This window comes from Bombus flavifrons, chromosome 10, assembly GCF_040668555.2.
Source record: "Bombus flavifrons isolate JBK064 chromosome 10, iyBomFlav1_principal, whole genome shotgun sequence".
In the NCBI taxonomy this organism is placed as follows: Eukaryota; Metazoa; Arthropoda; class Insecta; order Hymenoptera; family Apidae; genus Bombus; species Bombus flavifrons.
In genome coordinates, this window is record NC_138451.1 from 3,872,812 (window position 1) to 3,889,434 (window position 16,623).

General features: G+C 41.2%; 1 protein-coding gene across 26 annotated transcripts in view; it reads right to left on the bottom strand.

Annotated features, from left to right (window-relative positions):
- Positions 1 to 139: 139 nt before the first annotated feature.
- The window catches only part of LOC138184439 (xin actin-binding repeat-containing protein 2), a 75,715-nt gene continuing 59,231 nt past the window's right edge, over positions 140 to 16,623 (bottom strand). For 23 of the 26 annotated variants that reach the window (XM_069122374.1, XM_069122378.1, XM_069122372.1 and 20 more), the window contains 10 exons: positions 16,198 to 16,360; positions 15,102 to 15,211; positions 13,977 to 14,152; positions 12,751 to 12,964; positions 12,343 to 12,464; positions 11,349 to 11,525; positions 7,238 to 7,552; positions 6,483 to 6,743; positions 1,131 to 1,264; positions 140 to 856 (listed from right to left, as the gene is read on the bottom strand). In XM_069122374.1, the coding sequence (XP_068978475.1) occupies positions 673 to 856; positions 1,131 to 1,264; positions 6,483 to 6,743; positions 7,238 to 7,552; positions 11,349 to 11,525; positions 12,343 to 12,464; positions 12,751 to 12,964; positions 13,977 to 14,152; positions 15,102 to 15,211; positions 16,198 to 16,360 (1,856 nt within the window). In that variant the 3' untranslated portion in view covers positions 140 to 672. Of the gene's footprint in view, positions 857 to 1,130; positions 1,265 to 3,357; positions 5,018 to 6,482; positions 6,744 to 7,237; positions 7,553 to 11,348; positions 11,526 to 12,342; positions 12,465 to 12,750; positions 12,965 to 13,976; positions 14,153 to 15,101; positions 15,212 to 16,197; positions 16,361 to 16,623 lie in introns of those variants that run through there. The other 3 variants (XM_069122381.1, XM_069122386.1, XM_069122387.1) reach the window with 3 other exon arrangements.

Below are 16,623 nucleotides of genomic sequence, written 5' to 3' on the forward strand. Positions count from 1 at the left end.
TCCAAAATTTTGGGCAATAATTTCTCCAATATATCAATTTGTTATACAAAATACTTACCTTCGCTATATATATGAAAAGAGCACGATGTATGAAAAACCGCTTCAAAAATCTTCAAGAGGTGAATGAATGATCGCGATATTTTATAAAGCGCAATGAAATTCTGTATTATACAACATATATAATAAAATAATACCAAGAGTTATACAAGTAAAAAATAATAATAATATTAATAATAATAATAATAATAATAATTTTAATAAATGTAACAAATATTTAAGCGGAATTTAAAATAGGGCATTGGCAAATAGGGGTGTCTACAGGTCTAAAAAATAAAATACTTAAAAATGACAGCAAGGAAATAGGGAGGACGATAGACGAAATGAAATCTTCGTCGCGAGTCTTGTCGATTAATAACGTGATTAGGGCGCGATTAGTTACATAATTCGAAAAGAATCTAAAAACGATTCGCGGTCAGTTTGATCGACTCGCAAGTTGATGCGGCAGTTGTCTTTGGAAAATTCAAGTATCCACGGATCTTTCTCTACTGCTGCCCGACCAATTCGGATCTTGCTTCGTTCGCATAAGCAGCAGTTTTATAGCCGCCGAGGGCTTTTATTTCATCGTTTTCTCCCTTCTTCTTTTAATTACAACATGCGAGAATCCGCGAGAAATCAAAGATCGCCGTTCGAAACGGCGATCGGCGATGGACTCGTCGGATTGCTCGAGCTGGTCGTCCATTTATTCTTGTGTGGATCCACGCCGAAACCTTCGTCGTAGTTTCCTCGTGTGATGAACAGCTGCTTGAAGTGCGGGATGCAGTAGAGTTTACCATTATTTAAGGTGAACGTGTCCATCCTGTATGGAAAAAACGATCGTTTATTTTCCTTGTTCCAGCTATACAGGGTGTTAAAAAAAAAAAAAAAATGAGCGATATTTATAAGATACGATTCTAGAAATCATATCTTGCAAATATCGCCTCTTGTTTTTTTAACGTCTTACAGATGATATAATGGTATTTGTAATATATCGGTTGGTGCTGAAGGAAGAGACAACAGAGACGGTGGAGGGGGGGTTAGGTTGGTTACAGGGAGAAAAGGGAATAAGTTTCAGCGAAGATTGCAAACGTTACCTTAGCACGCAATTGCACTGCTGACACCGGAAGCACTGTTTGTGAAATATTTTGTTATTTGTCTCCACTTTTTCTAGGGGGTACACTTTCTTTTCGCAGCTCTCGCACACGTCCGTACAGCTCGCTTGAATCTCCTGCGTCGATTTTAGATTGGAAGAAAGCAAAATGAGTGGTGAACAAAAAAGTGCTGGATGAGAAGTGTGTGATGGATTAATGAGGAAAAGAGATGAACATGTGCATGTGATCGTTATTACGTTTTCGAAAGAGATCTTCGATAAGAAGAATTCCAAAGGCCGACTGTCGTTGATAGATGAAACTGAAAGAACTTAGGTATACATTGCACTGCGCCTTTTATATAGAATATCTGTGAAAGTGTTCCGATTTCTATCACGCAATTCACACCATACGTATTTTTTCATTTCAGGATGTGCCTTTTTTATTTATCATTTGTAATATGGTCGTAATAAATTGTTACACGTGAAAGGTAAAGAACAAGAATATGATACCTCGCTAAAAATTATAAAATCCAAAGACGCAACGAAAGTCTACACGTGAAAATCATCGCATAGTAGGCCGTGAAAGAATTAAGCGATCGATCGATTAACTAATTGCTTACATAAATATTTCTCTCGCCGATTAACAACAAACAATTGCGTGTTTTCGTTCTCGACAGCCCTTAAAATTATTGCACTTAAATTTCATCGTCGATTAAGAAAATCCCTCGATCGATATATCATCAACGAAGGATAGGAGATACCAAGTCGCGTAGAGAATATATATACCTTTTCGATCTTGTTCTCTCTATTATAATACTTAAGTTTGTTTTTGATTTAAAAAAAGTTCGCTAATGCCTCTAAAACATTGCACCTCCTTCGACATCCTCTGATTGACGTAGGAAGAAAAAGGAATAGGTTTCGAGAGAACCCCGAAATTGTACTTCGATTCGGTTTTCACTGTTAATTCACCGTTTCTCTCTCGCATTCTCTCTCGCGCTTTCATTCTCTCTCGTTGCAATTCCTGTGGCGTACGCGCGAACCAAGAATTAGAAAATTAAGCCCTGTTTCCACCGTCATTTCTCGCCAGTCTACCGAGATCGATAACCTGTTAACCGAGGAAGACGAATTAATTCGTCGTTTGAATTAACAATCTTTCCTTACGTTTTTACTTGTTGCTTCGTTTTTGTTAAAAATAAAATATATAATATTTACATTTGTGCAAAGATTAAAACCGGTCCAATTGCAATTGATTCGTATTTGTTAACGTTTAATTATACGAGTTACTGGTCAAAGAATGGCCTGGTTAACAGACTAACTTAAACGCAATTTCATCCAGAAAATACCATTAGAATATCGACGAATGAAACGCCATGTGCCAACGTCTCGTTCCCAACGCGATCGAAATCAATTTCAGGGGCTGTTCCCTTTCTCCTTCTGAATGGGGTGCGCTCGTCTAAATAGATCATGGGGGATTCGATACACGTCGTTCTTCTATGATAAACATATATATATTTATATGTATACGTATATGAATGCGTACTGTGCGTCCGCGTTGGCAATGGTGAAGGAATTAATATTTGCCCTCTCTTTCCTTCCTTCTTTCTTTTTTCATTTTTCTTTCTTCTCTTTCTTTTTTAGCTCCGTCGTGTAATGCCATCGTAGAAGACCCTAACCCTAACGGCTACGACGAGGCTCCCTAGTATCGTTCATCGACCGAACATTATAAAAATTATATAAAAAGCCTATTCGATAACGTTCGTGTGAGACTCGAGGTCGGTTTATCTCTTACGTAAGGAACGAAGCTCTGACGTTCGATTTTTCAGATTCTCTCGTTGCACTGGAAAATCTGGAAAATTCTTCACCAATTTTGGAACCTTCACAATAGTACGTGAACCCTTTGAATGCAAGCGTTCGATTATTGAGTCCCTTTGCACAATACTTTTTTATTAACCAATAGCATCGATGGATAGAGAAGAGAGTCGTAGATCGTGGATTTGTTTTTTACGATTTAACTATTTTGTGATAATCGGATGATTTCTAGCTAGCGAAATTCACTTGTAATATTTCATTTAGTTTATTACGAAACGTCATACTACTATATTATGTATATGCGTATGAAATGTTTCTTCGATGATCAAATTTGGTGGAATAACGTCATCGATTTAAGAAAATTTATTCATATTGGAAATTTATTACTTGATTACTTTATTACTTAATTTATTACTTTGTAGCTCGACAAATTGTAAGAATAACGTTGGTTCGATTATGCAAAAGGACTCACAAGCAGCTAATCGTATTATACTAAACTTTTGTCGCATAAATACGTACAAATGTATATATAATGTAAATTTATCTTTGTAAAAATGATATTACGATTTTTTGTGACGTATCAGTGAGAAGATCCGTCGAGTTCCAGGCAACGATGAGTCGGTGATTAGTTTTTTCGTTCTCTGATCATTTCTATCGGTAGATAGCGATGACAATCTACCGCGCGACATGCTGTAAAAAGACTCGAAACTCTGTAAAGCAGTCGAAAAGCTCGTAGATCCTAAGTCTAGCTCGGATCTTGATTCTACGGTGCAATCTTAATCTCTCGATTCGATGCTTCGAATTTGTATTTGCAGGTTTCCTGTTGCGAATTAGCTGCTTACCGCGTTTCATTCGAAACTTAGATCGCACTGATACAGTACACGCGATGAAACGGCACAGATATCTTTCCCAAAATGCCATGAAAAGTGTTCGTTACAATTCTCGAAGGCCCTCTTTCCTAAGGTCTTCGACTTTCTTATCCTATCGCCTCTGATCTCTTGGCACTGGCAAAAAAATGAGAATGTCGGTTAAGCGTGGAAAATCTAAACGATGCAGGTAGACAAGATAGAAATAGCCGTCGTTTGAATAAATTTGGCACCTATTTGTGATTTCCTAAAACAACGTTGAAACCATGTAAATTACTTGCTTATCGAACAAACGATAAGTTCCTTACGATACGTAAGCTATCGCTCACAACTGTACATGAACATCAGCAAAGTGCAAAATTAATGAGAAACTAGCGGTTAAAATCGATACTTATCGTTCCCTTATAAGATCAATAAATACTACGCTTCGATCATTCGTTTAAAAATGGACTAGCAACAACTGATCTAACGATGCAATTCGAACCTCCGTTTGGCACGCGATACGAAATATATAAATGTTTCGTTGCTATTGTTCTCACCTCTACCTGCATCGAAGATAGAATATCACTGGCCACGTACATATTTCTGTCGTACAAACTTTCGTATATCCGTCGAAAAGTATATCGTTTCGTGTAAAAGGTTGACTGGAAGAATGCCACTTGGTAACCGAGTGACAACGACACGTTCATGCGGCGGGGAAACGAGTTAGCGAGAGCGTTAAAACGATCGTGAAGTATTTCATGGATACGTCGAGCACATGGATCGGAACGCACAGGTAACTACGGAACACAGGCGACGCTTAAAATAATTACGAGTTTCAATTCCATCGATTGATCCGCTTAAATTACTTCGCCAGGCCTAGGTTTTTCTTTTAACGCACGCGGTGTGCTCGACGTATCCGGTATCTTTCGTTCGTTGCCTCTCGCGATAATACGATACAATATGATACAATCTACGCTAGATTCACTAACAGAACGCTTTGTTAGAAAAAGACTTCTAAAAAAACGTAAAAACCGCACAATGATCCGAACAACGAAGCTGTCGACTGTCATTTCTCCATTGCAGCGCAAGATTTCTACGAATTCGTGATCCACATTGTGTGTGTAATCGTGTGCTTGTTTCGCGTATCCTTTAATTCTATTCGCTTCATTTTTCTCAGGCTCCTCGGTCCATCCTCTTGGGCCGTATCGATCCTCCATTTCCGCTCCACCATTTACTGTTCGCGTTCAACAGAGAATAGTATCACTAGATCATAGTCGAATGAAAGCTTGATCAACACTTTGCAGGCGGCAATCTCAAGACCAAAATTACCAGACACATCGGCACACGTCACAGGTATCACGCTAACTAGTCATGCTGTGTAGAATTTGTTTTTTTTTAGTGCGGTTACCATTCTTGGGAGGAATAATTATTATGCTCTTTTTTTTTGGCTTGCCGAGGTCCAGTTTCTATGTTTCCTCTTTTAGATGCTTTTGTCAGCGGCTCGCGTTAGTTCGTGTAACTACTGATAACGAAACTGAAATTCGTGATACACTGCTCAAGCTGATTAGAGGATATTACGAACAGTTTTACTATATCGATTAATAGAATACAGATGGATAATTGGATACAGATGGAGAATTTCCGTGAACAAACGCTTTATCGATACGATCTCTGTAGAGATTGATTTTAAGTTATTAACGGAAGACGAGTTGCTTTCGAATCGGTTCGAATCGTTACGTACGTTTCAATCTCGTTCTTTGCTCAGCTTTATCAATTTCTAATTTTACGATCATAGAAGTTTTTGATTAACGATGTGATTGGTAGATTTAGTTAATCGATAAAAAAGACGTATAAATAAGCGAGAGGAAAAATGATCCTCTAACTGTTTTTGAACAGTGTACGGTATATCTTGTGTACGCTCAAAGAATCATCAAATATTTCACGAGATATAAAACGAAACAGGTTATTTCTATCGCTGGACATTTCAGTAATTACTATAGTTGATAAATTCGTTGAGCGTACAGTTATATTACAACGACCCATACAAAGTTACTCGTCGTAGAAAGAAATTAAAAATAAAAATATCGTAACTAAACATAAATAGCATTATGTTGCTGTCGTCGCAGGGCAAGTAGATCGTGCTTTAATAGAAAATTCACACATTTTACGCATACATTGGCAAGAGAAAATAAAAAATATACCAAGGTTTTGTACAAAATTGAGAGAATCGACCCTTAAGAGCTATCATCGAAGAAACTCGTGTCTACAGCTACATTTGTATAAAACTTGGCAGTCTAATAATTACAAACAGAATAACGTCGTGACGTTTTTATTGCGTGGCGATAATATTTTCAAACAAACTTCCTACCGGCTGTAAAATTTTACCTATGATAGCTTCCAAGGGTTAAACAACGATTATCAAGGCACACCATGCGATAAACGAGCCACGCGTCACACCCAAAAGATAATGAAAAAAAAAAAAAAAAAAAAAAAAAATTATACATCGAACACACAGGAGAAAAAGAAAAAAAAAGAGTGGTTTCTATCATATGCAGTGCGATTGGAAATCAAATGGATATTTTTGATACACCAAAAGAGAGAAAAAAATTCCAGAGCTGTCATTCGAGTCTCGATCAATGAGCTGCTCGGATGAGGATGAATGGATATGAACGAAGTAGTTGCTACGAAAGAGTACTCACCACGAATCGATTGACTTTGACCTTCGGTGTGCGCGGCGACTCGTTCGTTTGCGAGCCGAGCGACTCGAAACGGGCTCTCAGACTGCTGGCAGACTCTATGCTCTGCTGTTCTCCGGTGGTGTTTTGAGCAATTTCCATCTCTGCGATATGTTGATTACTCGACGTCGTCTTTCCGTCCGTTTCCTCCCAGTGCTCGAATTTCGCGCACAAGGTTTTTGCGCGGGCTGCGTTCTGCGCTTGCTTCAGAAACTCGTCTTCTACCTGAAATACGTGTTTCCATAATTTCTACGTATAACGATGCCTGTGGTATCTCGTTAATTAATTTAGCTTGATATATTTATCTTTCTTTTAGATTTTTGCAAGTTTTTCTTTTTTTTTAAAGACACCTTTAAACGTCCGAACACAATCCGATGATAACTTGTCGATTAATCTAACAGAAAATCCTTCCTCGTTTTTGAATCTCTATTAAGATTTTCTAGACGATATTCTTTAGAAATGGACAAGATTCTCGCGATAGATTCACGATGCCTCTGTTAATGTAATTTCACGTTATTCGAAAGACAGCGACAGGTGTCCTTCATCTGCATATCTGCGTTGCTATCAGACGCCTTACAGCCACTCTTCCCACGATTCTTCGTGCATATTCATAACGCAGGAATCTCAAGGACCGAGGTACCTTGACTTCGTGTTAATAAACGCTACCATTTATTGCGTTCGAGAACAATGACACCTATCCGCGTATACCGTATACGAACCTTGTCGGAAGCTCGTACGTAGTTTGGATCCCTTTCCTCGGTGCTGTCTTCGCCTTCGGACTCGTCGCCATCTTCGTCCTCTACCTCTTCGGAGTCTGAGGCTGTTGGTTTTGCGTATTTGTCCTCTGGTGGTGGTGTGAAACGCTTCAAAGGTTTGGGTCCATTTGGAAGCTCTTTCTTGCACGCGTTCTCTTCCATTTGCCGGAAGATCGACAGCATCTTTCTGGCGGTGTCCGTGTGCACCACTTCGTTTACCCTGTCTTCAGCTCTGACTACATCCGGGTCACGATATATCTCACGTTCCGGGGAGTCCATCTGTCGAAACGAATCTTTTATAAACGTCGAGAAAACACAAAGATCTTAAGTTTCTGTGGTTCTATGGTTCTATGTTGAACCGAACTCGACGCTATCTTTTTTACCTTGCAATTCGATTCGATAAAAATATGTTAACGCACAGTAGCGTGCAAAAGTGCTGGATCACGAACAACGACAATTTGATAGTAGCAACTAATCGTAGGTGTAGCTATTCTTCTTCAGAAGATTCCACGTTGAAGTTTATATTAAAAAAAAAAAAAAAAAACTGCGAATTATCTAAAGAATGCGTAGAAAACTGGTTCATCGATTATAAGCGAAATAAGGGAAAATACCAAAAATGCAATTCAAACCACAAAGGGTTAATACACCGATGATTAATTCTTGTCTAACTTTAGAAATCAACAGAAAGAAACGTGTCGTTCATGAATAAACACGAGATACGACTGCAATAGCTATTACTTGCGTTCGATTGTTATTGGCTATTCAAGTGGTTGGTTAAAGCGAGAACACGCGAGGCTAGGCAGGAAATCAAGGGAATAAAGGTATTTCTTTCCACGAATCGCAACACCTCTGAGTCAGCTCGAATGGTTTTATACGTGTACAGCGTCTCCGTTGGATTTCTACCTGAGCAGCAGGTAAGCTGAAGACGCGATGACAATGCAAAATCGACTGGGTTCTGTTGGCCGTCCCTACGATGCACACGATTCGCGGAGGAACGTGTTTCACGGGATATTACCTGCCAGACACGTCGACCAGGAAAATACCAGAGTTGCGAGATAGAATGTTGCGAGAATAAAGAAGGAAAAAAAAGAAGAGAATAGTCGCACCGACCACGTATCTTTCGTTGTAGTTACAACCGATGCAAAACGTGAACAAGAGTAAGGTTTCACCGTGCAACGATCGGAGATTTATAGGTTTACGCCGGGAGAAAGCTAATTAGTTCGAGTTGCCCCGTACGAATCTTTATTAATAACGTTTCGCTACTTTTTATTTAAAACAAGATGGAGCATCGCGTTGAGAAGGTGATTTATTTCGCCTTTCGTTCCATTCATTTATTGCCTCAAGCGAGATAACACGGACAATGACGACAATTAAAGAGCAACATTTTTATCGCTTCGTACGGGAAGATTCAATAACACGGTGTGTAATTAAGGAGACATTTCGCTTTAAACGATCTCGTTTGTTTTCACACTGATTCGACCGAGATATACAATGTCTACGTGTGTTTTCTATAGATTCTTTGACGCGCTCCTTTGTATTCTACCAGTGGCCGACTAAAAGCGCAAGCCACGAGGCGAACGAAAAAGAAGAAAGTTTTTCTTTCGCAAACCGATCGATAGTTCTGTTCAAAAGGAAAGCGTATGCATTTGCATTGCACGTCAACTATATCGACAGTGTTTGTACCGTTATTGCGGATAAGTGGATTCGAGAAAGCGGGCAATTTTCTACACCGATCATATATTTTTTCAATATTTCATGCTATCGGTCAGTGAACACGGGCAATTTGGCGAACACCGCCGATCGCACACGCTTCGTTCAACGTTTGTCTCAACTTTTTCCAAGATCCATCGGAAAACTCGATGATTGATATCGCCATTCCACAAACAGCCTTCTTCCGCGAGTTCTTCTTAATCACTTCCCGTTCCATTACCAAGTTCCAACAACAAATCTCATTACCATTTATAAAGCAGCGCAAAAACGAGAGTCGGACGACGAACGAATATACCCGGTGACCAGCGTTTCTTAGCTCCGAAAAACGATTTTTCAGAAATTCTTCTTGATAACGTTGTGTCGCGTTACGAGATACTAGCGACGAGTAAGTTGTAACACGTATAAAACAGCGCAAAACGAGAGCCGGAGAATATTTAACCGCTTCTTCCTGTTCGCTTGCCTATCCCGAGTGGCCTTGGACCACGGGACGTCGAAACATAAAAACTAACCGTGTAAAAAGCGGGTTTAACAGAGTTGAAGCACGAGAGACGTATAGCGGCTCGTAAAAATATACGAGAACGCTTAGCACAGGAAACTTTTACGGGTATAATACGGGCGTTATGCAAAACATTTAACAATTTCATCGGCTAATTTCAACAGCCATCGTAAATGCATAGTTCTAAGAAGTCTAATTACCAATCGTGGTATCGTATCTAATTAATATCGTGGATCGTTAATACGGTAGATAATCGACCATTTAGATAATTTCACTACTTTAAACGCGTATTTGCGCCAGATATCTCGTAACCTGCGCGATACATTTTCAAATTTCTTTGCTAACGTAATCGCGATAACGGTACCTTCTTACAGCTCACAGAGTTCCAAAATGTTTCGTAAAACACACACGATGCATTCGTATAAAATCTTTCTAGAAGCATTCGAATATCTTCGTGCGCCACAGCGTATCCATCCGTTCACGCGTACGTTCTACAAGTCGTGCAGCAATATTTCGTCGTTCTATCGGACGTAACGCGATGATTTTACTCACTTTTAATTTTCGTTGTTCCTGGGACGGCGGAGCAATACCGGGAAAATGCAGCTTCCACGGCGACGGCGACGCGAACGAGGGAAAAAATGGGAAATCGAAACGAAGAGACGAAGAGAGAGACGTCACGAGGGAACCTTTTGTTTCGTTGGCCCCGGCAAACTCCGAACTGGCAGCGGCGTGTCGGCGGTTGCTATGCCGTTCACACGAAGAGGACGCACGGCTCTTACTGTGTTCCCCCTTCGTGAGTTACTGGGAGGGCCACACGGTGGTGTGCTCGCCTCTGCATCAGCCTGTTCTCTCTCTTCACGAATGGAAGGATGTAGGAATACTAACGGTAAAAGTATGGCTGCTGACCACTCGAGGGGGTTCAAGGACAGCCATGGAATCAAGTGGCACTGTACGTTGTATTCGCGGGTTCCGAGCTTTCACGAGCTTCCTCGGCCTCTTTTATCAAGGACCGATCTCGTTAACTACGATTCCGCCGTTAATAGTTCGAAGAAAGATCGATAAGCTCGAGAAAGTGAAATATTTTTCACGCGAGATACGTTGCGTGAACGCGGACGAATACGCCAGGTAATTCCTGTCGCGATTTTACATCGACAAGTGGGAAGCGATTGGTCGAGTGACTACGGTTCGATGATTTAAGGAATTCGGAGATATAGACGGTGATTACGTCGGTGATTATCCATGCAGCGCGATTTTTATCGAGGTGGAGAGATTCCATGCGATAAGCTGTTGAGTCACGTTACGGGGATATTAGTCTTCGAATGGAAAAAATCACACTCTAGAATTATGTTAACCCTTTCACTGTGAGTTAAAACGTCGTGGCAAACGCGTTGCGATAACAGCGTCGAACGATTTGGAACAAAAGTAACGCGTATTCTTCGTATGCCAGCTTTTAAAACGGTGAACACGTAATCGTTAAAAAATGTGTGTCATCGCGGTAATTATACGGTAGAACTCGATCAGTTTTTTACGCGAACCTGTCCGGGGACAAGCAGTTTATACAACTGCGGTTCGCGAATAAACGCTCTCTGATCTTCTACCTGTGGCTTTTCGTTTCGATATAATTTAACGTAGATGGATTCGAGCGGTGATAGTCAATTTAAACGTTTCAAATAATCGAAATGTTTCTACAGAGAAAATTTTACCGCGACATTCGACGAATAAATAAAATTCGTATGTAACGACGTATGAGCTCAGCGTTGAAAGGGTTGATAAGAATTAGAGTTACTTTTCACTCAACGCAATCTTCGTTAGAACGTTAAGACACACTCTTCGATAAAGAACACTTTGCACTCGAGAATAGCCTCGAACCTTAACTTGACCATCGCGCGGAGGGGTAATTCGGAACTGCTTGCGTTGTTTTTCCGGTTCCTTGTAGGACTCGAAAAATTTGAATTTATTCGAAATGTCCGAGGTCTCCACCTGAACTTCCTCGGTGGTGTCTGAGCTGCGCACCACGTCATCCGAGACTTGTCGTCCCATGAATGCCTTCGTTCGGAGATTTCAAACCGTTAACCTTGTCGATCACGAATTCAAAATGCGCGCCCCTCCCCGCCACCAGCAAACGTACAACATCAAAAATCGCTTACGCTACTTAACGTTCTTGCAAAGTTGGAGAAACATTTTCCAACTTACCACGTAAGGATAAGATGTTTCAAATTGACGAACATCTCTACGATTATGAGAAAAACATATTCTGTTCTACGGAAATAGCCGGTCTTCGTAACGTTAAAAGTTTTCTTGTTCGTCGAAACAAGAGCGAGATAAAAATTCGGGAATTTTAACACATTCGAGACCGATATGTCTTTGAGCGATACTCTCCCGAATGACCGAAAGCTTTTCTACGTTTGTGATAAAAAAAATACGCGAAGTTGATCGATATAAGAATACAAAAATCACGTTTTAGACAATTTTTATTTAGAAATACGTCGTGACACACACTGTACAGGTATGTCGTCGGGTTTTCGCAATAATTTTGACGTCGAACGTTTATTGGACATACCACGCGTATCATCCGAGCGAAATAACGTTTCTCGGTTAAAATTCCAAAAAGACAAACGTGCAATAGCTAAGGATATTTATTTCAAAAATGAGAAAGTTATATAACACGTACGTTATAGGTATGAACGTTATCTATGCTCGTAATTGTCCGAGAATTAACTGAAGATACAGATAACGCGCGTACGTACGTTGTCGTCGGTCATTGCGACGAGATATTGCATGGCATGGTATGTACTATACCATCGGTCTCGAACGTGTTAACACAGTTGATCGACGTATAGAAACAAATAAAAGGAGAACTTACGTCTCTGGCACGTCGTGGGGCTTCGGCCGGTGTCTTCGGATTCACCGGAGTCACCGGTCGCCCAGTCTTCGCCGCCGTGGCGTCCAGTTCGAGGAACAGCGACCGAGACTTCCTGCTGATCCCTGTGTAACATCGATCGATTTATCTCGAAACAGTGCTCGCAAAGTATCGGTTTGCAAGAGCAAATAACAGATACAGAGTAAAGAAGATGCCTAGAGCTAGTGCACTTCCACTTATACGACCTACACGATATCTATCTTGAGAGCACGCTCTAGGTACGATCTTTCTAGCGCACATGGTAGCAAATTCAGCGGTCAGTCGCCGCTGGCAGTTTTCGACCGCCGATCCATGTGGCTAATTACATTTAACGGGTTCTAAATATACGTTGGTTCGCGGGGCAAAATGCACCTGCTGCGATCACTTCCTCGTCAGCCTTCTCCGGTTTCGGTTTGCTGTCTGTCTCGTCGTCGGACGCAGCGATGGGCTCGCCTCGTTCGAATCGTTCTTTGATGGAACGAGCGTGGGTCGAGTGTTGGATCTCTTCGGCCGCATTGATCTTCGTCACGCGTTCGCTTCCGGCTACCGCTTGCTGATACATCTCCTTCATTTTACCCTGTTTGCCCTGCAACAGAAATCGAGTCTTCCGTTAGCTACACGAAATACCCTTTGATCTCGTTTCTCCGAGACGATGATAAATCTTTCCACAAAGATATATTATAGTACTGTTCAAAATTGTCCGGACACTTGCGTATTTTTGGCAACGCGTAACGCAATTACAGGATCGCGAGTAGGAATTACGCGTTGATAAACGATTTTCTCGCGCGTTTGGAAATAGATAGTAACAATTTACGCGTTTCGATTCGTACGTTTCACCAACGATTCGTACAACGTTGTTACAAACCTATCAAAGCGTTTGAATACTTACGAGCGATACCTTCTTTCTTTATATGGAAAAAATTGTCAATTTTCACTTTCTACCTTCTTTCTATCAGTTCCTCGTTAACTTGTCATTTCTACGTTTTTCTCGTTGATCGATCGATTATTATTTCCACTTTATTATTATCATTTCTACGTTCTCTTTATTAACCGACCACCAAATCGTTATTTCCATGTTCTCTTTCTCCATCGATCGCTAGTTTCCCGTTTCTCTGTTCCTTTTCCTACTTCGCTGTTATATCTTTCCGATCCTCACGTTAATTAATTATCAGCTTCTACGACTTCTCGTCAATCGATCGCCAGGTTACCATTTCCATTGCCTCTTCTCGGATCAATTGTTAAGTCGTTGCGCTTTGTCTCGAAAATATCGGATCCACGATGGTTCATCGAGCAATCGACCAAACGAGCAAAATCATTCGCAGTCGCGATGCGTTCCTCCGTAATCGTTACAGTGCACATGTTACTCGGCGTCAAAGCTCGTTGTAAAGAGAGAATGCGTGCGCTACATTTCCTTCTCTCCAAGTTTTTCTGCGTCTACGTCTAATGGGCTCGATGCCATTACCCCCGCACTACATCGCCGGCGATTTAGATGCTCTGGAAACGATGTCGAACGCCCCGCGCTCATCGTTTCTTCCTCGAAACGCGGAATTAAACGAATGCTAACGGTTCAACGAGCCCGAAAACGAACGCGATTTTACCATGAACAATCTCGAACGAATTCCAGCGATCTCCTCCTTCCTCGCCTCTCGCTGAACTTCGCGTCTTCCTTGCTGACTGGTCGTCTCCCAGCGATTCTTTATGTCGTCCATTTTTGTGAAGCTGATGGGACGCTCGCGGGTCGCGCGTTTCGCCTTCACGATCTCGTTGTCCAGCTCTGTGAAACACGAATAATTTGAGAAGTTACGCTTCCATTTGGAATTAATCGCACGCTATTGTTCGACGTTACAACTCCAAGGTATACTTTGATGTCGTCATTCGAAGATTGCGATCGAAAGTTGTAATTCGTCGTTTTAACATTGCAATGGTACAATAAATGATAATTCAGTGTTATGATTGAAACTTGTACGTTTGAGGTTGTAATTCGTAGTTATAATTCGATGCTATAATTTGATGTTATAATTCCAAGTTACAATTCGACGTTCTAATTCGAAATTATAATTTCTAGTTATAATTCTCTGTTACGATTCCAACTTATAATTCGAAGTTGTAATTCGTCGTCGTAGTTGGAACTTTTCATTCAAGGGAGAAGATTATTCGTTATACTTTCAGGATTGTTCGACGTTGTTTGACTAATTTAGATTCTTTAAATTCGTTCAAGCGATTGGAAATTTCCAAATACCGGAGCAATTAATAATTCTGACGTTAATAGCGTGGTAAATATTCCAATATCGTAGACACGAACAGAAACGTTTTTCAAATTCGATAAAGAGTTTAGCAAAGGTGGTATTATCGAGCAAAGAACAAGACGATGAAGGAAGGAAAGATCGTATAAAGAAAATAATTTCATCAGCTAAGGAATTCTTCCACGGACCGAATTTAATTCGCTCGATCTTATGGAAAATCGCTTATAGCACTTGACGATAAAACGTTATTTCGTAGCTGTCAAATCGCTACGCGAAGCTTTTCCGATGACGCTATTCCCATCGAGTACAAGGAGAAAGCTTGCAAAAAGAGCTGCCTCTCTCGCGGAAATACAGCAGCCTTCCATCGGGGCAAAGGGAACGAGCAGTGCAGTGAGAGAGGGGAAAAACCCGAGAGAAGAGCTGGAAACGTCGGACTACGTAAAGTCTCGATTTCAATTAAATGTTTCTTCGTTTCCTCACCCTCCGTTTCCTCCGCTTCTTCATCCTCCTCGCTCTCGCTCGACTCTTCGTAAGGGATCCCATTCAGAGATTCGTCCGCTACTCCGATATCCATGCCCTTGGCTTGGAATCTGGACAAAAAGACGTACAAAGTAGTCACAAACATTCCGACGAATTTTAATTGCCTGGCGCACGAACAACGCCGACACACGTGCCTGTTCACGATGTTCTTTTATGCACTGGCTTATGGCCACGAGAAAAGATCGCTGATCGATCAAACACGATCTTGTCGCAATCACGGGCGCGTTAGCAAATTCATCGTTCGCCCTACTATTTTATGCTCGTAAAGTCTGCGCTTGCACATTCTCGAGCGATGCAGATATTTAGCAGATATTTAGTACGTTTGATATTTCATCGCGTTACTTAATCGCCAGACTTTCGTGTTTGCGATACTTTCTTCGGTTAACGAGCTACGTCGTTTCTTTCTTCGATTCTAGGAATTCTTAGTCTCTTGGAACATCGAGTCGCATTTACGATACGGATGGCACGCGTTTCCAGTATCAGCTTTAATTTTTTAATTAGTTTCGATTCTTTAGCGAGGGACAAATTGCATGGAGAAATTCTTTTCGACTGTTGCTTCTAAACGAGAATGAGAAAGGCCATGTTAAAGGATATTTAAAAAGCTACAACGCTGCACGTATTTTCATCGTTGAACCATCGATCTTTCAAGCTACGGGTAATATTTTTACGTACTTTATATCCGACGCAATGCTACGGTTGTAAATAGCTTCGTCTACCAACTTGCTATCGAAACGAATCGTAAAGTAAAAAGTTGGAAACGCGAAATAAATGAAAAAGAAGAATTCGATTAAAAAGAAGGATGATAAGTTAAAAGATTATCAGCGTTCCGAGAAAAACGTCGAGTGGTTGGAGTCACAGAGTCCTCGTTGTGTCCAACTGGTGGAAACGAATCTGTGTCACGGCTGAGAACCATCTCCTCGACCCACGATGCCATCGTATATGGCCGTTGGAACAAGAGAGGAGAGAGTGAGGCCAGGAGAACGATACGACGAGCTGAATAACGTAGGTGACTCTACCGAAACGATGGATTACTCACTTGGCGAGCTTGCTTAAGATACTGGGAGACCTCTTGACAGCGATCTGCGACGGCGACCTTTCGATCTCGTTGGTCTCCGTACCGGCCTTCTCGAACACTTGAAACCGGGACTTCACGTTCAGGCTCGACAACTCCTCGAGACCCAGGTCCGGTTTGTCTGAGGCTGTAACGGAGATTAAATAATATTTTTCTTTCGTCCGATATTCTCGTAAGACGGTAATCCCGCCACTATATATCGCGTACATCGATGATACGCTGTTGTCGATGCGATGGTTATGATTTCTAATGGCCCGGTAGGCGACTCTGTTCTCTGAATGCGTTCGGGAGTCTAGTCAAGCTGTGATAAAATCGTTGAGTTCGCTCTAAAGAGGTTTTACCGAGCGAGTTAGTCGTTTGGGAACGGAGTGAATCGGTTCACGACGATCT